This window comes from Rhipicephalus microplus, chromosome 4 (genome assembly GCF_043290135.1).
Source record: "Rhipicephalus microplus isolate Deutch F79 chromosome 4, USDA_Rmic, whole genome shotgun sequence".
In the NCBI taxonomy this organism is placed as follows: Eukaryota; Metazoa; Arthropoda; class Arachnida; order Ixodida; family Ixodidae; genus Rhipicephalus; species Rhipicephalus microplus.
The window spans coordinates 99,918,640-99,943,609 of record NC_134703.1 but is presented as its reverse complement, the minus strand read 5'-3'; the positions used below and the strand labels follow the sequence as shown (position 1 = coordinate 99,943,609).

The window sequence follows — 24,970 nt, the reverse complement described above, 5'->3', positions numbered from 1 at the left end:
CCATTCTGCGGGCTTGATCAATCTGCAGGCTGCTCGAGCGACCAAGACCAGCGAGACTATATATAGGCTATATTAATGTGTTGCTCGACCCCACAAGAATACACTGATGAAAGTCACCTGCAGTGATGTCAGCGTCATCCGACCGTAAAGGTGTTTCAGTAATACTAATGTCAGTGCTCTACCGTAAGTGTTGATAAAACGTCTGTCCATAAGTTACCGTTTAAGCACTACAGTGTAGTAAGCGCTCCCGGTAAGTGCACTGAGGGGCACCTAAAACTACAAAGCTTACAAAAACACGTATATCCCCTGGCAATGCATGGCTCAAAGCCAAGAAACGCAGCACAGGCAATTCTCGCCGACTGCTTCGCACAAAATAGATTCCCAGAAGGCGTGGGATACACTGAATTTTCTCTTACCAACTTAGAGCCCACATTAAAGGATTAAATGTATTGCTTAACGTGAACAGAACAGACTCTCATAATACGACCCCTGTCAGCCCGTATGTTTGCAAGTTTGGCATTGCATGTCTTAAAGTTGGTGCGGATTTCAATTACCTTCTGAAAAAGCTTAGCAACAACAAAATAAATAAAAGCTTAGCGACAACGTAGAAACAATCTAGAACCTGCATAACCTAGCAAAGACATAGCAAGAACGTGGTAGCATTCAATACAATAGGCATAGTGCTGTCATGCCGTTACGAGCCTTTCGTGACTTTGTGGAAGATTGACAATTTTCAATATAGACGAAGACTGCACGCTTCCATAAAGTTACAGATGTATTCACTAGGAAATATCTTGTGTTTTAATTCATTCAAAGGTTATTACTAAAGGATTTACGAAGCAAACGTAAGACGTGTCAGAGTGCGTTTGAGACCTCAATTGTATCAAAAAAGTTGAAGACACTGAAAAAAGGAAAGTCCTTTTGAGCAAATTCACTCCTCAGTTTTAGACCGCAGGTGTGTCTTCAAATAATCGTTATAACGGTGCACAGATGGGCCAACTCACTCGTTCTTGCAGAGACTGAGAACGTACAACAGTTCCGGGTGCGCGGTAGGCATTGACTATCAGTAGTTATAAATCATTTTTTATGTTAACTTTCGGCAGAACCAACAATATTTGCATTATGCGCTGATGCGCATAAGGTCATCTTTTTCCTGAACAATCAAAATTCGTAGTTTTCGCTTTTTAACATAAATGTAAAATGCACGCGCGCAACGAAAGCCTCAGAAAAGCACATTGTTAGGCAACTGGGGCATAATCTTTACTTTTACTTCACACTTAACCTTGCCGTAGTCAGCGCTTTTTTCGCTGCACAACATTCAACGTTATGGCGTCGATCGCGGTCAGAGCTGGACTTCCGTGTTTTGAATATAAGTCAGACACCAGACACAACCGTTTCAGGCAAAGGCGAATTAGTTATTGTGTAATTTGGTAACTAGCTTTCTTACAAAGCTTATGGATGATTTACTTTCTGGCCCTGCTGACGGAAGCTATATGAGAAGGCCTCCTGCTTGATGCCGTAGCGGACGTCGGTAGTTGGTCAGGCATCGGGCATTAACTCTCTGGGCAGTCTCACGGGATACGCAAAAGAATACGCGGAAGCAGTTCCCGTCTCAAGATTCTGCGATGGCGGGTCCCGGATGTGTACTCAGACGAGTTTTCGCGGTGAACTATAGGCGGCGGCGCCTATCGAACCGCTTCGTGCGTCTCGTTCATTGTGCGCTGGGCGGACTCGTCGATGCGCTTCTTGATGTGCGGGTTCACGTCGATGCCCTCAACGATCTGCCACTCCTTGTTCTCGATGCGCACAGGAAAGCTGTAGACGATGCCTTTAGGCACGCCGTACGCACCGTCACTGACGACGCCCATGGAGACCCACGTGCCCTCAGCGGTTCCCTGCGGCGTTTCGCACGCTTGTCTTATTCACGAAGGCGGGTTCACACTCTTGACAATACCAGCACTTCTACTGCAAAATTTAGCAGCCAACTTGTATATATATGGTTAGGGGAAACCAAACCTCGTCCCCCGTATTTGTGCGAGAATTCGCAGCCCGTATGCACCGAAGAAATAGGGCAAGTCACGTTACGCAACATTGGTTCGCTGAACGTGAAGTCGTGCGTGGGCATGATCGCATTTTGCCACAAGAACTGGTCGACTCCCCTTCGCACCTCTGATCAACCAAGTCATCCTTGAACGGCGCGACAGCGAAGTCGACAAAACTTTATACCACTCCAACACAAGCGCCATGTTCATGCGGTTAGAAGTCTTTTCGTCTTCTCTGTCGTCCCTTGTTAAAACACTTATCCGCACTAACTCACCCAAATGTTAGTTCTACTACACACTAGGGTGATGCGTTTCTGCCACGTAGTAATATCTCAGAGGAAAAAAAGGAATACGCATTCTTTATCATATATTTCATAATAAAATCGTCACAGCACCGCCATTTCTGACGTATTTATCAACAATACTTGCATAGATTGAAAAACTCACTAAGCAATCAACTGACCGAGATTCAGCTTCATATCCACCCGTGAGATACACTATGAATTTGTCCAGCTGAATGATATTTGGCGAGTCCTAGTGTGGAGGGGTACGGTTCAAGAAAATTTCGGTGAATGTGAGCTTTTGCCAGGTTGATTGAGACGAACATCAGTGAATCTGAGTCAAGGAGATTGCGGTTTGAAAACAAAAGGAGTAGGAATCCACATGAGTTCTGAGCGAGTTACATGTTTTTGCCAGTTTATGGCCAGAATATTTTATTGTTGTTATTTTTGGTATTGAGATGCGTTTTTTTATATTTAACGTTGCTCCGTATGCCGAAGCTTTCTTTCTGTACAGTCGCTGCACCTAATATAATAAATGAGTAAGTAAATAATAGATGAGTGTCGCAATCATTTCACATGCTTGTTGCCGCGTTTCAACACAATCCTTATAAAGACTAAATAGGCTCACAGCGATGTACTGTCAATAATGTCCATACCTGCCACCAGTCGCGCATGTGATCGCAGGCTGCCTTTCCCTTGGAGAGGGATGGGTACTTGGAGCGCGCATTGAGCATATCGCGGGCGCGCTTGTTGACGACCTCGATGAACTCGCCGCTCAAGTAGTTGTCATCCTTGAGGGTCTCGGTGACCGGAAGCAGGTTGTCTCGGTGGAGGAAAACTGCGTTGTAGGCATCCGGTACTCGGCCTTTACCTCCCCACACGACGACGTTGCGGACCTTGTTCGGCGCCACTGCCAGCTTCGAGGCGATCTGGGCGAGTGCCTGTTGAAGGGAAGATACATGACTAGTTTGCTATGGCCTATAGTCTCCTACCATTGTTCTCTACTGTGAAGTTGTGTATATCTCGCGTTTGGTAGAGAAGTGGGCGAGTGGAATTGGGAGTATCCGGTACGAAATCAGCGCAAATAGGACGCAGCACAAGATTAGAAGGTTACATACAGTACGAGTGCTCGTACTGCGTCCTTCTTGTGCTGTATCGTATTCGTGCTGATTTTTTACAAGTTATCAAGGCGAAACCAAAATTTATCTGTCCTATGCGCGTGAAGCTTCTAGCCCGTGTGTGCAGCGAAAATTGGACAAACTCGACTCACCATTGTTTCACTGAATATTGGCATCGTGCCTCACGCCGGCGCTCGCGAAACGTGAGTCATTGGCACGATGCCATCGTGCTTACATAAAGGGAAAAAATGAAAGAAAAAGAAAAGAGAAAAGAAAAGAAGTAGATTTGGTGCAAAAAAGCGAAGCTTAATTTGCCTTATTATTCGCGGTAGAGAAAGGGATTCTAATATTTTTGATCGTAAATGTGTTTCATGCCTGAATCTACCTACACTTTCTTGACGTTTCTACTTCATGGTAATATGTCAGCAAAGCAAACGTGATCAGATACCGAAAAAAAATTTTTTTCTTACAAAACCCGAAAACATAACCTAGAAGTCCGCAACAATAGCTGGCGGGTGCTTAACCGATTGCGTTTCTTTCAAACCCAAGACGGAGGCTGCAGGAATGGACCTTTTAAAATGGGAATCTAGAGCTTCGCGCCGTCGTATGTTTAGATCGCATTCTGTCACCACCGCTGGACGTAATGCAAGTAAAACCACATATATCATAGCCACTTGTAGCACTTGAAGAAGTATTCGCGCCAAAGAGAGGTGTTCTTCCTCTTGTTCTTAGAGTGCCTTGATGATGATGTTTATTGTGGAGCACCAGTTTTTGGGGCTAGGACAGTTGTATGCTGTCTACGCTTGGCATAATTCAGCAATAACCACGTCTACAAATGAAAAAAAGATTTGCCCTTGCAACAAGCCGTTGTTACGCCATAAAGAAAATAGTATATACATCTCTCTCGAATGATCCTTAAAGAGAGTGATATAAGTGGGAAGTCAGGACCACTCGAAAGGAGTCCCACATACTCCTTTCTTTTCTTATAATGCACGAATATCCCGTTCGGCACGTTTGTGTAATTTCGTCAACGCCTGAACACATTGCTAGGTATTGGCCCAAGCCTCACTTGTAGCTTCCAACCATTTAAAAGATAGCTCTTTGATGCTCGCCTGGTTGTTGCTCCATGTTTCCCGCTCACTCTGGGGAGAAATCACGGCACGTTAGAGGGGAGACAAGACATGCATCGCGTTTCTAGCTCGGCCGTAGTGTGATCCTTTCGTCTACTCTGACAATCCACAGGATGATAGATTAGCAAAGGAGCGTGGCCAGAGTCAATCTCTGAGGCCACGAGTAATGCATACTGACAATAACGAATGATATTTACAAGTGTTCCGGTAGTCTCGGCTAGCCTCAGTGCAGCGGAAGCTTTCGCTGGTGTGTTATAGAAAACTCCATGTTCAGGTAAAGGCGGCATGCATGATGGTTCGATTTCATGACGACGTCGTTACAAGATTCACCTTTTGTATCAGCGTGCGACGCCACTGCACCAGCGCCGCACCACTTTTAAAGGAGCACTGATATCAAATTTCAAGATCGAGATGTGCCCATCATTCGATCGCTTGGTATGCACATGTCTTCTTGGCCAAATTTGAAAGGCATCCGGCACGCGGAAGTTATTTAATTTGGTGTCAAAACAGCGTAGAAAAGCTAAGAAGAAAAAACAGAAAATAGACTGCTTCGCGACATCGACACTAGTGCTACGTGTTTGGTGTGATACATTGCACAAATATCATACTGAGTGACGATACGCTAGTAACAATGACGTCAACAATCTGAGTGTATTTGGAGCCGACTCCCGGCCTTGCTCTCACTAATGGCTCTTCTTGCTGTGTTGAAGCGTGCGTGTGATCCATCGTGTCGTATTTACTGACTTGACGTGTGCTACACAGCGTGAGTACGATCATTCAGAGAGACAACACGTGCCAGAATGTCGGGGAACCGCTGCGCAGTGAGAATGTACACGTCGAGGAGTGGTAAAAGCGGAAATCGCATGGCGTTTCTTGCCTTTCCAAGCCACGAACCTCAACGCAGCCAGTGGTTTGGCTTCGAACACACCGATGGACAGAAGGACGCCTGTAAAGAACAGCTGCATTTGCTCGTTTCAGTTTGCGCCTAGCTGCCACAGGATAAATGATGTGTTGGCGAACCAGCTGGTTTTCACTTGCACTACGAGGCTCCTTCTCGAGGATAGTTATAGCGCGAGAACAAAACGACGACACAGAGACAAGAAGGACACGAAAGACTCTCTCTGTGTCGTCGTTTTGTTCTCGCGCTATAACCGTCTTTGTGTCGTCGTTTTGTTCTCGCGCTATAACTATCGTCATGCCATACCAACTAGCCCAAGCTGCCACACTCCTTCTCGAGGCCGAGGCTAAAGGGAGAGGGTAAGAACGAGTTGGCGCTACTTGACCTAACCGGCGGAAAACGCGTGGAGGGGCTTTCGTCTACATCACCAGAGACCCAGCTAGACTGACTGAACGTGCGCTCCTAGGAGACGAAATGCCAGTGTGCGCGACGCCAGCATTTTTTTTTGTGAAAGCAGTATCAGCTGTGCAGCGGTCTCGACGTAGTTGCTAGGTAGCGCTGAGAAAACTAAACTTTGGAGGGCTTTCGACCCATTTTAAACCACGTTCGATAGAGGGTATATGAATCAATATTACAGATATTCATTCGTACCTCAGATGTGTTTTAGGTCACCAATCGCTACTATGGGGTTGATAGCTACTCGTTGACTCAAAAATCTTGACATGAGTAAATTTGATGTCAGTGCTTCTTTAAATAAACGAACCGTTTTTTCTGCCACCTACAACTTCGAGTACATAGGCACCAACTTATAAAAAAGTTACGTCTTTCGCGGGTCCCCGATACGGGATCACGTGAAAGCTCCTCAGGATCTAATAGAGTTATTTGTCTGTCTCTGCCGCAAAGGCAAAGCAATGAATGCGATAGTAACAAATTGGAAGGTCGCGCGCAGAATGGCACGCAGATCGAAACGTGCTCTACGTTTCTCACGCTGAAATTACGCACGAAAAGTACTCACAAGTGCAGATGAACGCGAATAAGCGTCGCAGTTGTTACTTCACTGCATCTAAAAAGCACGCCCTTCTCGCCAACAGAGACTGTGCAACGATTGCAGTGACATTTCTGCGCCCGGTAACTACAACAGAATCGTTCCAGTGAACGCCCTACACAAGCCAAGACGCACGATCCTCTATATCGCGAGATAAGTGCGCACAAGAGGGCGTTCATTCCCCTCCTCTCCGCGGGCAAAAGTATCCGTGGGAGATGAGAGCGCGCGTTGCCGCGCGATCCTTGCGCCATCTTGCTAATAATGCTGAATACACGTTTGCCCCCCCCCCCAGATGCCCGTAAACAATGGTAAGTGGTAGACATAAATAGCTTGCCATTTGAACTTTGGAGGAGCTGCTCCTGGGTGGCTCAGTGGTAAACGCCTCACACTCACGACTCAAAGGTCCCACGTTCGATTCTGCACGCCGGAAATTTTTACCCGGTAATTTTTCTTTCTTGCGTTTACATATAGATAGACCCGTATACATATACAGTCAGTCACCATGACGTCGACGCCGGTGGCGAAATCCAGCGGAGAGTGTCCATATATTTGATATCACAATAAAACAGCTGCAACAAGCGCCGCACAAAGGCAACGACGTTGGAGTGCGAATTTTGTAGATGCCTTGGTGCATAGACACACCACAGAGAAGTAGTAAGCCCTCGTGCATTCACAGCTCGAACTACAAACTCTGTCTCTCACGTTACTGAAGCGTTCTGTCATAGCTTATGCATGAGCACAGGTGTAAATTATCATTTCTCGGAAGCGCTTACCTAGCTATTTTTTCTCTTTAAATGACGATGCTTTAAACGATACACTATATCACTGTTTGTATGGTCATGTTGACGCCATATTCGCGCTGGATTCATCATAATGATAAGGGGCGCGAAAAAAACGACACACAACAGAGAAGAAGTACACGGGACGACGCGCTACTAGCAACTGGAATATTTTATTCAGGAAACACCATTTATACCGCAGTGACATCAAATTTAACCCAACGAATCGACCAAAAACTAAAAATACATGCTCAGCATGCCTCTAAGTAACGTTGCAGATAGGCTATCTCCCCTTCCTGCAGACTGATAGAGGGGTGGCTGATGCAATCAGGCCCCTCCCTCTGGATAAAGAGGGCTTCTATAATCTCCCTCTCCGCTGAGCCCCTGTGCCTGTAGATTACAGTTGTCTGCTCAAATACCGGCTTACAGTTACCCTGATCGCATCCTCTGCAATGCATCGCCAGATGCGTGAACGGCCTTCCTATTAAAGAGCTGCTGTGCTCTCGCAACCGCACGTTGAGGCATCTACCAGTTTGCCCTATGTATGCCTTGCCGCACGACAGTGGTATTCTATATACAACACCACGTGCGCAAGGAACGAACTGCCTTACGTGCTTAATGGCACATCCTCTTTTTTCACACTGCTTTGGCCTACCTGTCTTCTTACCAACCGCTGAGCAGATGCGGCCCACCTTGTTTTCTGCGGAGAACACGAGATCCACCCCATACCTCGAAGCCACTCTCTTAAGGCCGTGCGAAAGCCAGTGGATATACGGGATTTTTGACACTCTTTTTCTTCCCTGCGGGACATTCGTGTCTAGGCCTGTCCCAGGCCGTTGCTTAATGGACTTTTTTATTTTTTCGCAAGCAGCAGCTAAGACACTATCAGGAAACGCCGCGTCTCTTAGTCTTTCCACCTGCGCGAAAAAACTTGTCTCCATAAGATGTGGGCATGATCTGTCCAACGCCGTTTTTAGGCACGTCATGGCAATGCCATTTTTTACTAGGCGAGAGTGCCCAGAGCTGTAATCAAGAAGCGGCTTCGCGGTCCTAGGGGAAAACATCCAACACACGTGTTTTTGTTGGAATGACAGCTGCAAATCCAGAAAACGCAGCTTTCCATTCTTCGGCACTTCGCGCGTGAATGTCAAGCCCCGCCCCTTATTACCAAACATGTGTTTGGTAATAAGGGGCGGGGCTTGACATTCACGCGCGAAGTGCCGAAGAATGGAAAGCTGCGTTTTCTGGATTTGCAGCTGTCATTCCAACAAAAACACGTGTGTTGGATGTTTTCCCCTAGGACCGCGAAGCCGCTTCTTGATTACAGCTCTGGGCACTCTCGCCTAGTAAAAAATGGCATTGCCATGACGTGCCTAAAAACGGCGTTGGACAGATCATGCCCACATCTTATGGAGACAAGTTTTTTCGCGCAGGTGGAAAGACTAAGAGACGCGGCGTTTCCTGATAGTGTCTTAGCTGCTGCTTGCGAAAAAATAAAAAAGTCCATTAAGCAACGGCCTGGGACAGGCCTAGACACGAATGTCCCGCAGGGAAGAAAAAGAGTGTCAAAAATCCCGTATATCCACTGGCTTTCGCACGGCCTTAAGAGAGTGGCTTCGAGGTATGGGGTGGATCTCGTGTTCTCCGCAGAAAACAAGGTGGGCCGCATCTGCTCAGCGGTTGGTAAGAAGACAGGTAGGCCAAAGCAGTGTGAAAAAAGAGGATGTGTCATTAAGCACGTAAGGCAGTTCGTTCCTTGCGCACGTGGTGTTGTATATAGAATACCACTGTCGTGCGGCAAGGCATACATAGGGCAAACTGGTAGATGCCTCAACGTGCGGTTGCGAGAGCACAGCAGCTCTTTAATAGGAAGGCCGTTCACGCATCTGGCGATGCATTGCAGAGGATGCGATCAGGGTAACTGTAAGCCGGTATTTGAGCAGACGACTGTAATCTACAGGCACAGGGGCTCAGCGGAGAGGGAGATTATAGAAGCCCTCTTTATCCAGAGGGAGGGGCCTGATTGCATCAGCCACCCCTCTATCAGTCTGCAGGAAGGGGAGATAGCCTATCTGCAACGTTACTTAGAGGCATGCTGAGCATGTATTTTTAGTTTTTGGTCGATTCGTTGGGTTAAATTTGATGTCACTGCGGTATAAATGGTGTTTCCTGAATAAAATATTCCAGTTGCTAGTAGCGCGTCGTCCCGTGTACTTCTTCTCTGTTGTGTGTCGTTTTTTTCGCGCCCCTTATCATCATGAACCAGCACCAACTCGCCCAACTTTTTACTTTACTGGGATTCATCATATGCTGTTTCCAGGAGTCTGTTAATTATTAATTACCACAAAGGTTTAATAATGATCATAGGTGTTAGTCCCAGGGACGGAGATGTGCCATCAGGCGTCAACGTCTGTGTGTTCACATGAAGTAGTGCTATATAGGCCAAACCCCAATATGCAAGCTATAGTATATGGATGTACAATAAACATTCAACTGCATCTGTGAGTGCAAGTTTTACTTTCGTGTTGAAGCGATACCTATGACCTAGGGATCAGCCATGCTTTTGAAACATTTGGATTACTTACCTGGTTGTGTTCGAGCCTTGTGAGAGCAGTGATGTTGCGGTGGTCTATTGAAGGTGCAGCCTGGATGCATGCATACGCATTGATGGCGGCTTGGCAGCCACAAACAACTACCTTGACGGCCTTCTTTGAATACTGCTCGAGGGCGGCACCATAGCGACGGAAAAGCTGGACTCCGTGATCGACGGGAGCATCTTGGGCCTCGTACAGCAAGAAGGCGGCATCGATGCCAGTGAAGGCCGAGTCATCTACAGTCGTCATCAGAACCTTAAAAAAGAACACATATATTTGTGACCACCACTCAAGTGCTTTACTACGTATGGAATTCCCAGAGATTCGCATCAGTCGCGGTTGTGCGAAATCTTGGTGAAAAAAAAACTGCGCTATCATTCTTGTGAAGGCCTTGTGTGGAGATAAATCTGTCGCTAAATCCTGCGCTGTCGTCTTGTGTTTGCCTAGCTGCATTTTTATTCATGCGGCTAATGAAGCTTTGCTGTAGTGTTAAACTTGATAAAGTTCATCATAGCACGTGTAATACAGTGGTTCCTTTGGAAACCACGTGCTTGTGAAGGTAGTGGTGCCCTCTCTCGCACAGCGGAGGGGGCTCGAAGTAGTGCAGACGCGCTCGCTTCGCGCTCTGGATTCTCATAATGTTTAGTGGTGTTTTCCGTCTGCAACCACTCGAAAACGTTACTATCAGCTTCAAGAAGTTCCGAGGAACGCCTGGGCACCACTCAAGAGGATTTCTTGCCACTTGGAGGTGCCAAAGGACTTCAGAAAGCTCGTCACCCCTAGGACGCTCACCAAACGCTGACCTGGGGAGCCGCCGGCAGCTGCACCGACACTGGGGACGCCCGCGTCGGAGCTTCATCCAGCTATGGCTCTCAACGCGGCGACCGACCAACAATACCACCTCCTAGACCAGGATGGTACAGCAGACGACCAAATGGATCAACTCCAGGGCGACCACAATACGGTGAGCCGAGACGCTATCGGCGCTCAATCGCATGCAGAAGAGGACGCTAGCTGGCAGGCAGCGAAATCCACCAAAAAACGCAAGCAAGAGGCACTGGAGCGGAGGCGCGGCAGCGCAGGGCTCCAGGATCAAGTTCAGACAGGCACGCCAACATTCAAGAAATTGCCAAAGCTACCGCCGTTGCCGAAGGACGATTACAAGATCGTCATTCGTCCAAACCAGGGCCTCCCGCTGAGAAACATTCTGACTCCTACGCTTGCACAAGCAATCATCGAGGCATGCCAAGCTGGCATCAGAGATGACCATTTCATCCTTAGAATCAACCCAGGCTCAAACATAGCGATTCTGTCTACCAAATATGGGGAAGTGGGGGACACAGTGCGTCTGATACGCGCCCTTGTGCTTAACGGCAGGACTCACGCTGTCCGTGCCTACGCCGCAAATGGAGACGATACTCTGAGAGGGGTGATTCACGGCGTACCGATGAACACCTCAACCGAAACTCTCATGGCGCACCTACGTGTCAGAACGCACGGTGTGGAGATCATCACTGCCAGAATGATAGGCACAACGAAAAGCGCAGCCATTACATTTTTTGGTCCAACGCTACCTCGTACCGTCTACTATTACGGGGGTGAACTCCGCTACTACCCCTTCCGACCTACGATTCAAGTCTGCAAGGTCTGCCGAGAAAAAGGACACCGCGCGGACGTTTGCCCGCATCCGGATCGCCCCATTTGCCGGCTGTGCGGACTGACTAGTCCAACGGATGGACATCCGTGTTCTATTAGTTACGCCTCGTGCGGGGAGGCTCACCCCACAGGAGATCCAACTTGCAAAAAAAGACTTAAGCCGCCGAAGCCTAAACAGCCGCAAGTACAAGCAGGCCACAGTGATAAGCTTCAACAGGGCACTAGCAACGACCCACCGAGGACCAAGAATCTCCGCTGGTTCTCCTCCGAAGAGGAAGAAAACGCCTACAAGTCAGCCGATGACAAGCACAGTTCCCGGTTGCATTCACGGTCTCCGGGCAGAAAGCCGTACTCGCCATCCAAGAAGAGCGCGCCAGCACCGACTCAGCAGAACCTCCACCGCAGTCCTCCAGGAGGGGGAGCCAAAGGCAACGGCGGGGATCAAGGATGCACCCAACAGGCATCATCAGTTCCGGTAAGCTGGGTGGAAGCCGTGGCTCCCAAGTCTGCATGTACTCCCGCCATCAAACAAAACGTACACTATCAAGCAGTAATCGCTGAAAACAAACAGCTTAAGCAACGCCTTGACAAATACGAGAACAAAATAATGTGGCTCGAAAAACAGCTGGTCCAATTAATGGGAGCCACCCCGAAAACTACAGTCCAGGCCTCTCAAAATCTAACTACCCACCAAAGCGAAAAGCTACGGGACAATGGGCACATCCAACCGCAATCGACACCACCACGAGATCCTGTAGCCAATATAGGAACAGAAAAAACAGCGACAAACCTCACTTTACAACAACAACTGCAGCTAATGCAACAGCACATACTGCAGCAAACAGAAGCCCAAATGAAACAGTTCTTTGTCGAATTTCATGACCTGAAGCGATACGTTCATGAAAGCCTCGACAAAGAAACGAAGCGTCGACGTAAGCAGAGCCAACAGCGGTCCCAGGAGTCCGACGCCAAAAGCACGCTTACCTCGCACGCTGAAAGCACACCCACCTCCTCGCATCATGGCAATTAACCGACGCATAGCAAACGAGAATCTCACTATATGGTCCTGGAACTGTCGTTCCCTGTACAACAAGCACGCTACACTCACTCTATACATAAAGGCGGCGCTGGTTCCTCCTGACGTAATCTGCTTGCAAGAGGTGGGAGCCAGGCCTAAAACAGTTTCTGGCTACAAACTGTACATGGATCCAAATACACCTAAGATTGCGACACTCGTCCGGAAAGAATTGGCAACTACATGCATAACGGCACTGAACGAAGAGACGCAACACCTTATCGTAATGCTCTGGCCAGTGAAGAAAGGATGCCCGAGGCAGGTTATATGTAACATATACAGTCCTCCACAAGACAGAAAAGCAGAATTCAGCAATATCTTCCACTATTTGAACAACAAGCTTCAACCACGCGACCGCTTGATCATCAGTGGGGACTTCAACGTTTGGCACACCACATGGGGTTATAGCGCAGACATACCCAAAGGTACGCGACTTTTAGAAGCGATACAGCGCTACGACTACACACTCCTCACGACACCGGGCATACTGACTCGTATAGGAAACAGTGTCAACAGGGACACCACTCCCGACCTTACCGTAACCAACAATGCCGCGACCATGCGCTGGAGTGTGCTGGACGACAATCTGGGCAGCGATCACAATATTGTGCAAATAACAAATGAAACAGCTCGACTGCGACGCCCGCTCGGAAAAGCCAGACTGACTAACTGGACTAAATATAGAGAGCAACAGGAAGTAGACGGGCCCAAGCCAACAACTATAGCCCAATGGACACCGTACATTAAGGGTCTCTATGACAAGAACACCAAGATATATCAAACAACTACTGACGCACCTGCCATTGACACCCACTTGACACATCTTTGGGAAGCTCGTCGAGGCCTCACGAAACGGTGGCGCCGACAAAAGCTAAATAAGAAACTCAGACTCCGTATAGCGAAAATCACGGAGGAAGTAAACGCATACTCAAAGGAACTTTAAAACAACAACTGGCGCACCTTCTGCGATTCCTTAAAAGGCACATTAAGCACGAAAAAGACGTGGAACATCCTACGGCGTCGTTTGGATCCCTCTGCAACAAGAACCGAAACAAACGCTACCCTTCAACGGCTAGCTGGGGAATTTCAAGGTTATCCGGATCAGTTAATAGAAGAGCTGAAACAACGCTACACAGGAGAACGCAAGCGAAACGTTAGCCCAACACCCAGTCATGAATACAATGGAAAACCCAACACTGAGCTCGACGCCCCCATAACCTTTGCGGAGGTTTATGCAGCGGCTCAAAGCTTCAAAAGAAATACAGCGCCCGGATTGGATGGCATTACAAATGCCATGGTACGGAACCTCAGCGATGAAGCATTACAAGCCATCACAGACCACTTTAATCAGGAAGTCTGGACACCGAGTGGAAAGATACCTGCAGAATGGACACTGGCACAGGTTGTACTCATACCTCAACCAGGCAAACGGCGAAGCCTTGATCAGCTACGACCAATTTCTTTAACGTCATACATTGGCAAGCTCTTCGAAAAAGTTACACTCACTCGCCTTGACCAATACACAGAAGAACGGGGGCTTCTACCAACATCTATGTACGGATTTAGGCGAGGAGTGTCTACCCAGGATATCTTCTTACTGCTCAAAGAGGAAGTGCTTAACCCAGCGCCAGGTAGTCTTAACAATCTACTTGTTGTACTCGACATCGAAAAAGCATTTGATAATATTGCGCACTCTACCATACTAGACGGTCTTGCAGCCATAGGATGCGCACAACGCATATTCAACTATGCCTCTGATTTTCTTGGAAATCGCAAGGCGCAGATTGGCATAGCTGGTACCAAATCATCACCATACGACCTCCCACTGAAAGGCACACCTCAGGGCTCCACCTTGTCTCCATTTTTATTCAATATCGGCCTCCGGAAACTTGTCCTCCAGCTGGAGACTGTACCAAACCTGGGCTGTGCCTTTTACGCGGACGATATTACGCTATGGGCAACAAAGGGCTCCTATGGAGAACGACAAGATGTACTGCAAACCGCTATAGACATGATTCAAGGCTACCTCACTGCTGCAGGCATGTCGTGCGCACCTAGCAAATCGGAATATTTGCAAATAAGACCCCCACGCACTCGGTCCAACCGTGCACCCGCGCTGCAGCTAGAAATTGCCGGACAGATCATCAACAGGACCCCAGTAGCTCGAATATTAGGCATGCACGTGCAAGAAAACAACAGCGTAAAGACTGCAATAGGCAAACTCAAACACACCGTAAAGAGTATTGCATCCCTTATAGCTAGAATTGCGCGAAGTAATGATGGGATGACAGAGGCCGACACGGTACGCCTTGTACATGCCTTCGTTCTCAGCCGAGTCACGTTCGCTCTTCCCTTTCAATCAACACGCAAGCCCGAAATAGAGCAAATTGACAGACTCATCAGAATTGCGTACAAAGCAGCATTGCGACTTCCGAACAGCACAAGCACAGAAAAACTCATGGGACTCGGCATGCATAATACGTATGAAGAATTGGCCGCCGCCACGCTAATCGCACAGCGAGAACGACTCACCACTACGCTCCAGGGAAGAACACTGCAACAGAGGCTGGGATACCCTCTCACCCCTCAATATTGTGGCGATGAGACAGTCATTGTACCCAAGCAAATACGTGATCAAATAATCGTGGAACCAGTTCCAAAAAACATGCACCCGCTCTACAACAAAAAGCGCCGTCAAGCGCGAGCACGAAAACTCCTGCAGAGAAGTAGCGATCCAGACGCTTACTTTACCGACGTCAGTCTTTATCCCGCGCCACCACAAGGCTCCAGAAAACAAGCATATATGCATTGGCAGTGACTAACCAAAGCAAAGCCGTGGCCTGCGCGTCCCTACGCACCAGATCAAGTGCCACCGCAGAGGCAGCAGCCATAGCCTTGGCAATCAGAGAAGCCGAAAGAAGGGGGCGCTCAGCGTATATTTTGACAAACTCACAAGCTGCATGTCGCTTATACCTTAGAGGCACACCTCCAAGGTGCGTCACTGATATTTTGGGGTCCATGTTGATGGAGGCACATGGCGTCACTTGGTGCCCAGGGCATGACGGCCTGGGGGGGAACGAGGAGGCAAACTGCGTAGCTCGCGGACTTACTGGCCGAGACGCAGGACTCTCCTCAGGACACCTCACAGGGCATCATGAAGAGCAAAATGTAACAAGCAGGCAGATATTGGAAAACCAACGCCTTACCAGATGCACGTACGCCCCTCCACATCCGAACTTAAGCAGCCAACAAGCCCGGGATTGGCGCCGCCTCCAAACGAACACATACCCCCACATATCAAAACTACACGCAATTTTTCCACAGATATACACAACAGGGGTATGCCCATGGTGTAGTAACCACACAGCCACACTTACACACATAACCTACCAATGTACCGAGCGGCCAGCCAATGCAGTATCTAGGTTGGTGCGCTCACTACAAACACTCACAACGTGGTCTTGGGAGGCACGGCTTTCCGAGCTGGCACTGGGGAGCCAACTGGTGACCCTAGACCAGGCCCGGCGAGCCGCTGTGGCCAGTGGGGCTCTACAAGAGGGCTCCACCCGGGATTAGTCACGTAATTTCAATTCTTCAATAAAGTTTATTCTCTCTCTCGCACAGCGCTGGTATGAGCAAGACGTTTCCAGGTAAATTACTAGCAAGACTATTTCAGATAAAGTATAACGATTTGGTCTTTGTTTTTTACTTTACAAGATATTACACGTTGCTTATTTTGCACTGGCTTTGAGCATTGCTGTCCTTGTTTAGGGCCCGTATTGATCACCGTGTGACCACGTGACATGAGAAAGTAAATGTGCGACAAGCCGGGCCGCCAAAGTGCTATAAAATTAGAAGTTTTACGGTCTGTTACGAATTTTCTGAATACAAATGGAAGCCGAAACCCATTTTCTTTTTCTTCTCACTTGAGAGAGAGATAATAAAGCTTTTATTGGTAATAAATAAGCCACTATAGTGGTTAGACCTCAAGACCATTGGCTTTTGCCGCCATCCGAGCTCGGTCAACCAGGGCTTGTTGCAGCACTGTGTCAGAGGTGGACAGGGTCGCCTCCCACACGACTAATGTAGGATTACGATTGTCCAATATACTGGGATTATGTTGGCACTCCCAGATCATGTGAAATAAATTGGCCGTCTGGGGACGAAATTTACACTGCGAATTGTACATCGAAGGGTCTATCTTTCACACTACACAAGGATTTGGAAATGCTGATGATTGTAGTCGTCTCCACGTGACCTGCGATACCTTATCTAATTTAGGGTCAGGGGTCAGGGAGGTAGAGCGCGTCTACTCAGCCTGATGTGTTGCAGGATGTCACCGTATGAAAGGAGGGGCTGGGAATCGTCCTGGTCAGCAAGAAGGTGCGCTGTGGATGAAGCAATGGAGGCCCGGTGTAAGAGGTCGCGGGCGGGGGCATGAGCGCGTTCATTGTCTCCTGTGTGCCTTAGTACCCATAGCAGTTGTATCCATTTACCCTCTCGACGACGGGCCGTAGCATGTTGCAGAATTGAATGTGCTAACCGGCCTACTTGACCTCTGGCAAAATTGCAATACGCCGCCTGGGAATCCATGAGGACAAAGGTGGCTTTTTAGTTACGCATGGCTAAGGCTATACCGGCCTCTTCCATGGATGTGATGTGTACTCCGCTAGCTGAGATGCAGTCCACGACCTGTCCCCTGTTTACCACGGCTGCCGTGGCGCGGTTGTGCAGGGGTCTGGCGGCATCCACAAAAAAGTCGTCTTCACAATCTGAATATTTGTAATACACTTCAGCTCTGGCACCTCGTCTGTTTTTGTGATGGACGGGGTGCATATTGCATGGCAAAGGCCGAATATGGGATTCCTTTTGCCATGAATGTGGTAGTGATAGTTTACCAGCAACCTGCATTGGTGAACTTGTGCCAATAGCATCGAGCATGACGTGACCTGCCTTGGTACGTGCGCGCCGAATCAGTTAGTCAGTGGGATGAGCTTCAGAGAGCTCTGACACTGTTTTATATATGCCCATCGCAAGTAATCTGTCATTCATGGCTCATGGGGATAGATTGAAGGGTTTCCGATATGAAAGTCGTAGTAGACGGTCAAATTTGTTTTGATCTTTTTTCAAGATGTGCAGGTACAGAAAGCTGTAAGTGACGCGAGTGATCACAAGGTTTGTACAAAACGTAATATGTCCGCTTCCCTCATGCCTCGGTATCGATTGGCAATTTTAGATATCATTCGTGAGATACTTGTACAGGTATGACGTAACTTTTTGATCGCTACCTTTTTGCTGCCCTGATTATTATTGCGCGCCCCGAGAACGTGGATAGTTTCTCCTTCTTCGACTGGGGATTGATCAAGTTGGATATTCAAAAGAATGTAATTGCCACGTTTCCCGAATACTAGCAATTCTGATTTAGTGGGGGAACAGTGAAGTCCACATGTTTGACCGGTGCATTCCGCAGTATCCGCGGCCCGTTTAAGCGCTTTTTCCATCTGTCCCATGCTGCCGATGTTCGTCTAAATGGTAAAGTCGTCAGCGTATATTGCGTGCTTCGTTCCGGGTATCTCGCTGAGTGCTCTATGAGATCTAGCAATGTCAGTGGCGAGATTTCGGCCCTTTTCGGAGTTCCGGAGTCTCCCATTGTGATGGGGGCTGATTTAGCGTCACCTACACGTATGGTCTGTTGACGGTTGTGCAGGAAGTTGCGCACGCAATTGTATGCGCGTAGGCCGCTTCCTATTTTAGCCAGGTTAGCCAGGATAGCCGAGTACCGGACATTATCAAAGGCTTTTTCAATGTATATCGCCAGAATGACACGCTCCTGTTGCATGGCTCCACTGGGGCGATTGGTTATGTCATGCTTTAAGTCATACAGAACACCCTGTGCCCATAAATATGCTCTAATATAAAACGAAACATGGTGTTTGGGAAAGGTCTTTAGCCCACACGTATTCAATGAGACGAATTTACAGTGCCTTCTCCATTACCTTGCCAGCACAGGAGGTTAAGGAAATGGGACGAAGGTTGTCGGCTTTTTGTGCTTGTGAATAAAGGTTATTTCGGCCGATTTCCATTCCTGAGGAAGTATGCCATTGACCCTATACTTATTATTCAGATGAGTAAATATATTGAGCATGTCGTCCTTTAGGTTGGCCATCATAATGGTAGCGATTTGGTCAAGACATAGGGTAGTTCCACGACACATCATATCAATTGCCACTCTAATCTCCGACAACGTGAAATCTTGATCCATTTCAGGGTTTGCGATTTCGCTGTAATCGGGGACGTAGTCAGCGCTCACGGAGGTATTGACGTATGCGTCCTCTAGATCTTGAAATAGTTGAGCAGTGTCTCCTGCATTAGCATGGATAGTTTCCACGGGCGGCTCCACGTGATTGTTCTGGGTGTATATGATACCGGAGTAAGTGCCAGGCTGGTTTAGTGTGTAATGTATCCGTGAGTGCGTGACACTTCGCGAATCATTAATGTCTTGCAAGTTTGGTGGCATATTCCTCTGCTTGTGCTGTAACTTTCGCGAAGCGAAGTTTGAGCTTGTGGTTAAGCTTGTGGCGCTTCCATCGTCTGGTCAGCTGACGTCTTGCATACCAGAGGTGCAGCAGGTGCTGATCTACTGCTGGTGTTTCCCGGTTGGTTTTGATTTCTCTGGTCACTTTCTTCTTCTGCTGAATTCACTCGAGTGTTCGTGACCATTTGTCTTAGGAATTGGGCGGCTGGTGAAATGGAATGTTTTCCGTTTTGTGGAAAGCGTGTCAACCTGCCAGTTGAACTGATTCATCGTAAGTCTTATGATTACCAGATAGTATAGTGGTATAAATAAGAGAAAGGTCGCTTCCGAGCACTTCCTGGGAGTTCAGCAATTTGGTTGCGGAGCATTGAGAGCCACCATAAGGTCTGGGAATGTGTCTCGTGATACGCTGTGGCCGATCCGCGTGGGATAGTCCGAATCTGTGAGTAGCGTGAGTCCTTGAATGGTCATTAGGTTGTGTAACTTGCGTCCTTTCGCATCTTCTATGACATAACCCCATTCTGAATTTTTGGCATTTAAGTCACCCCGCAGTAGCAGGGGAGCGCGTACTGCTATGGCTTTCGCCTTGCGGATGACCTCAGCAAACGTATGGTGTCGGTCTGCTGGGTGACTGTATATAATTATAACGTATATTGGATTATGGTACTTGTTGTGCGGAAGAAATCGGATGAATACATATTGCAAGCTAGCGTCCCTGAGGGCAAGTTCGTGCTCTAGAGCGGCATAATGGTTGTTGACCAACGTAGCTGCTGATATGCCGTCGGCACTAGCGTAAGCCGTATACGTAGAAAGTTTGGCTGCGTGTTGACCGACATCTTGTAAAGCTATTACTTTTGGCACTGATGGTAAGGTTATAATATAGTGATGCATCGATGCTGCTTTACAGTGCAAACTGCGATCATTCTACTGTATTACTGTAAACTGCGCACCTCTGCTAGCCATCATGGGGCAAGGTGCAGGCGTCGTAGCTATCTAGATTTATGTGTGGGGCTGTAGCTGGCATGTCACATCACCCAGATAGATGCTTGACCCCCTTGAGATTCTTGCCCTCATTGAGTTGTGTAACTTGTCGATTGTATTTGGCAATGATTGATTCCATCTGAGTGATGTAAGGCATTGTAAGTTCACGAAATTGCTGCGCATTTCTGGCCTCGAGTGCGCTGACGTGGCTGAAAATTGATTGCTCTGTCGTCTGAATTAAAGTTGCTGTAAAAGTACTGAATTTCTCTTCCAGGGCCTTGTATACCATGTCGGCTATTGAGGCCTGCGAGGTCAAGCTGCTGAACTGGGTAGAACCAATGTATGTTTCTGTCGTCCTAGAAGGTGCCACGGGCCTCTCGCAGTCTGTGCAAGTTGCAGAGGATGTCTGGGGACACTGATTTCTCTTTGTAGTTGCCTGTCGAAGACAGTCTATCTCCTGCGCCTGTTGCACAACTAGCTGCTGCAGTTGGGCTAGCGTTGGGTTCTCTTTCTCTTTAGTGTTTATAAGCTGTTCGACCAACGGGGTAGCTGTAGTTTGAGAGCTATTTTGTGTACCCTGGGTGGGGACCTTTGATGCCCAGCTCACCTGAGGACCTGTTGACTTTAGGGCAGGGGACGGCACTATAGAAGTCTTGTCGTGCTCGGTTTGCTTCTGGGCTGACTGGGGTCCCCTGGACCGGGACCGTTATTTGGATCAGGATGCCACCCGCTTCTTTATGCAGGCCGGGATGATCTGGCGCTGGTGTCATTGCCAGCCACGTTGTTGCTTCTTTGCAGTTTTTTTGTGGTCACCAGACGGTGTCCGGCTGTGGTCGCGGGCTTGGCCAGCCTGCTGAACCAAAGGCTTGGCGGAGGCTGGTTGGCGATATCTGCGCGGGCAGTCGCGAGAGCCGGTAGCGTGTGACCCGCCACATAGCACACAGCTTGGATGGCACTCGTGTGGTTGCGACGCCCCCAGTCCAGTTTTGCCGCCAAGCGAACACCCCTCAGTCTCCGTCACGGGCACGGGTTACACGTCCATTCGGTGTCCAGATTTTCCTCACATAGCACAAACTGCGTTGGGTTTTCTGTACTGCAGCACTAACGTGGCTTCGTTGAGAAAGAAGACGAGCCTTGGGATGTTGCTCTGTTGAATTGTGAGCGTCACTACATTGGTGGAGCCAAGCCTCCGGGCCCCGATGATTGGGTTGTTAGGCGAGGTGGTGTTAGCCAAAATGTAATATCTGTGGTGAATGTGTTCACCAGCTGAATTACGCGCTTTCCTATGTTGTCAGTCGCCTTGAGATAAGCTTGCAGGTTGATGGTTTTATCGGTCAACCGCTGGTGCTCGAAGCTGAGGAGAATGCGCAGCACACACTCATCTTTGGTGCCGACAACGACGACGAGATTCTGTTTTCACAGTGGGTGTATTGGTGTGTGAGGACTACCTCCGCAGCGACGCTGCGTCGAGAGGTGGCTGCCCGTATGACATTGTCAATGCTGCCTGAGCATCTATATTGCTTTAGGTTGCAAGTCTGCCTGGGTTTGATGATGATCACAGACTCATTGGGAGCCATGCGAGGTGAGTAGCGTGGTGAACCTAGGTTCTTGATGAGTTTACCCCCCCCCCCCAAAAAAAAAAAAAGGTGGAAATAGCTCCTGTAGCACAACTTGCGGTTGGTAGCGTCTCCACGTCTGTCGGAGGTGTGCGAGCGCCTGGGCGGTAGCGACGCATTTCTCAAAGTACTTGAAGTACTCCCTCGTAATGAAGAGAACAATAGGCCGATGATGGAGCGGCCAGCTGGATTTCTTGACGTTGCATGCTTTCCGGGTCGTAGCCACGAATGACGGGCGGCAGATGTTGCATCGACATGGCTTGAGTGGCAGTTGCGCGTTCGTACCTGCTGCTAGACCCGAGGCCTGCAGCGTCTCACACACTCGCCAAGGTTTTTCGCTGATAAAAGTTTCGCTGATAAACCTGGATGTTTTGGTGTCCACAGACGCTTGGTCACTCGCGGAATCGAGGGATATTCAGTATGGCGTCGTAATTCAAAATTGGCGCACACAGAATTTCTCAAAACACGGAGCTTGCGAAGCATGCGTCTACTCTGATTCACGCCGCACCTGCGTCTCTTCTCCCTTGAGGACACGAAAACACTAGTGAACATATTTGGTGGTCGTATTTTACACAAAGCCTTCTCACTTTGCAATATAAATATATGCTGTGACTAGTTCATCATGTTAATAAAGTTAATAGGAAGATCGCTTCATTTTACTTCGAAGTCCTCTACTGCTGAAAGACTACGGAGAGCAGTTGTTGCCATCAATTTTGCAGGCATCTAAAGTAGTGAGACACCTAAGGAACCCTGCAGATTTCGGGCAAAGGGAAGCAGTTTTCCTACAAAAGTATAAAGTATTACAAATTTCGTAGACATGGTTTTAGTTGGAGTTGTACTGTGTTCTTTAGTGCGAGATGACACAAGGAAACGATTAGCACGGCAATAAAAACCGCATTAAGTGCTTACCTGCCTCAAAAGTGGGTATGTGCAGTCGAGCAGCTCGAGAACGAGTCCCTCGAGCATGCCCATGGTGCCCTGGCCGTCGAGGAGGTGCAGGATAATGGGCTGGTCATAGCCAAACACGTAGCCCTGGGCCACGGCTGTCGCGATGGTGTGCGCCATCGGCCTGGTGGCGTTGGTAACCAGTACTCGAAGGTGATCTTTCTTGCGCTCCGCCTTGTCCTCTGCGACTACGACGGCAGACTTGGTATGTGGCTGCTGTGGCTGATGGGACTCGTGGGCGTTGTGCGCCATGACTTCTTAAGCCGCGCACAGCTTCCTTTAAACCGCACTGCTAGTGGAGCTGATCGCGGCTTGTTTCTTGCCTGCCGACCCCGGAGTCCACCTGGTGATGGCGATACTCATGAGGCTGTGCCCTTTGGAACGTTTCGGCAGAGAGAGTTTTGATGGCTTCGACAGTGGCATAGCTAGGGGGTTAATTAATGCCAAATTTCAATAACCTTAAATAACACGAGACTGGTCCAGTTCATCGATAGATCACGCAGATTGCTAGCATAAGGTGTCGAATAACAAAGCGAAAAGTATGAACGCGCAGTGTGTGATATCATCATCACGCTGGCAATGTATGGCTATTGTCAATAATGAGAGTAGTGATCATGGTAATTAAAGGAATTCAACAAATAATGGCACCTACATAGGTATATATATACGTGTACATATTCTGCACCCCTTGTGTAGAAACGTCACGTGGAAATTCTCGAGAAAAAAATCACAGCATATCCACGGAGTGAATGATGATTGGTGGGGCGCAGCGTTCGTAAGTCTGTCCATTCCTTCTTGCGTCCGCCTATCTGTGTGATCCTTGGTGCATCCGTCCGTTTGTTCATTCGTCTGTCTGTCCATCCATCTCTTTTTGCGGCCATCCCTCTGTCTGTCCATTCGTCCGTGCGCCCCTCTGTCTGTCCGTCTGTGCGTGTGTCAGTCCATTCGTCCGTCCATATGTCTAGAGAAAACTCCAAGCAGAGCCATCTCACATCTTTTCATCATGTATTCATCATATACAAGTGCCCCCATCCAGCAGGCATTGTAAGGACCGCTATTTCGGGTATGTGCCACTGGTGGTTACGTACTATGAGGGATGCACAAGCCACGCCATAATGAGCTTCGCCCCTAAAAAGAAAAAGAAAGTCTAAAGGAGCTCAATGTTTATTTTTGATCTCAGGTGTTCATTTGCCTGATTTGTTCTCGCTCCCGTCTACCAAGCTTAGATGTGTGATCAAGGGGGCTTCTTTGGAGATTGGTGAAAGTGAATCACGCACTCTCGCACGCATTGGTCTGTCGTCACTGCCTGCTCTCATATTTTATCCAGTCATGTCATAGGAACGAAAAGTACCCTGTTTCAAACAGTGCACGTTTTAGATTTAAACTCTGGTTCTTTCTTTTTCGATGAGGTAACTTAAGGAAACATTGACCGAGCACGCGTGTTTGAACTACACCTGCTGTACTCATCTGTTAGTGTTGAGATGTGCGCATCTGCGTAGGGTTGTTAACAGAGCTGCTGTTCTGGGAATGAATTTTTACCTGTCATTTCACTGGCTGGCACTACAAGTCTGCATAACATCCCCGCACTTGAGACCTTTAGTGACGCGCATTCGAGAGGCGTAGTGGGCACTGAAATATTTTGTATCTTTGTTTTCTGACTGGCAGTATCACGAGGTTTGAAATATTGAAAAAAAAAACACTTTTATGCTAAAATATTCAAGTTACAATTTTGATATTTATATAACATGGCCGGTTCTTGAAGGCATTTAGAGTAGTATGAATCAGGTTGCTCTTCTTCAGATTGTTCTTGAAAAGCTTTTTGAACGTTAAAAATCTTCAAAGTTTCCTAATTTAACCTTGATTTTCCATTTCAATATCCCCAATTTAGGTGAAAGCCGAAATTTCGAGAGTATCAAAAAACAATTATAAAGTGTCTACTATGTGAATAAAATGTCATTGCTTTAGGAATACAGAAATCCGGAACTTAGTTTGTATTAAACGAGCATCAAAGCAACAAATTTCGTCATTCGCGAATTCGTTAAAGTGTGGCTTCAGCTCACGAACTCCGCGTTTTAATTAAGCCCAAACCCGTTCACAAACCATCCCCTATTTTGTACCGACACGATCACCATCAAGACACGCACGTGAGAATAGCTTATAAATGCGAACCGTTCCTTAGCGAACTTTGGCGACTTTCACCGTATCTGTCTCTTTCTATCTGGCCGCCTATGACTTTTAGCTGTCCTGACTATTGCGATGATGGAATCTATACCGA

General features: G+C 48.0%; 1 protein-coding gene across 1 annotated transcript; it reads right to left on the bottom strand.

Annotated features, from left to right (window-relative positions):
• Positions 1 to 1,256: 1,256 nt before the first annotated feature.
• LOC119172801 (malate dehydrogenase, cytoplasmic) lies at positions 1,257 to 23,090 on the bottom strand. Its single transcript, XM_037423947.2, has 4 exons — positions 22,660 to 23,090; positions 9,879 to 10,142; positions 2,980 to 3,264; positions 1,257 to 1,895 (listed from the first exon to the last, which is right to left on the bottom strand). Exons 1-4 carry the CDS (start codon positions 22,945 to 22,947, stop codon positions 1,686 to 1,688), a joined length of 1,047 nt encoding a protein of 348 aa, XP_037279844.2. The 5' UTR covers positions 22,948 to 23,090; the 3' UTR covers positions 1,257 to 1,685.
• Positions 23,091 to 24,970: the final 1,880 nt, after the last annotated feature.

What these genes read in the sequence shown, in the direction of transcription:
- LOC119172801 (XM_037423947.2), bottom strand. Translation starts at nt 22,947, where the DNA reads ATGGCGCACAACGCCCACGAGTCCCATCAGCCACAGCAGCCACATACC. An exon ending in CATACCCACTTTTGAGGCAG is followed by an intron (nt 10,143 to 22,659) that starts GTAAGCACTTAA and finishes TTCTTTTTTAAG; the next exon opens with GTTCTGATGACGACTGTAGA. An exon ending in CAAGGCTCGAACACAACCAG is followed by an intron (nt 3,265 to 9,878) that starts GTAAGTAATCCA and finishes TCCCTTCAACAG; the next exon opens with GCACTCGCCCAGATCGCCTC.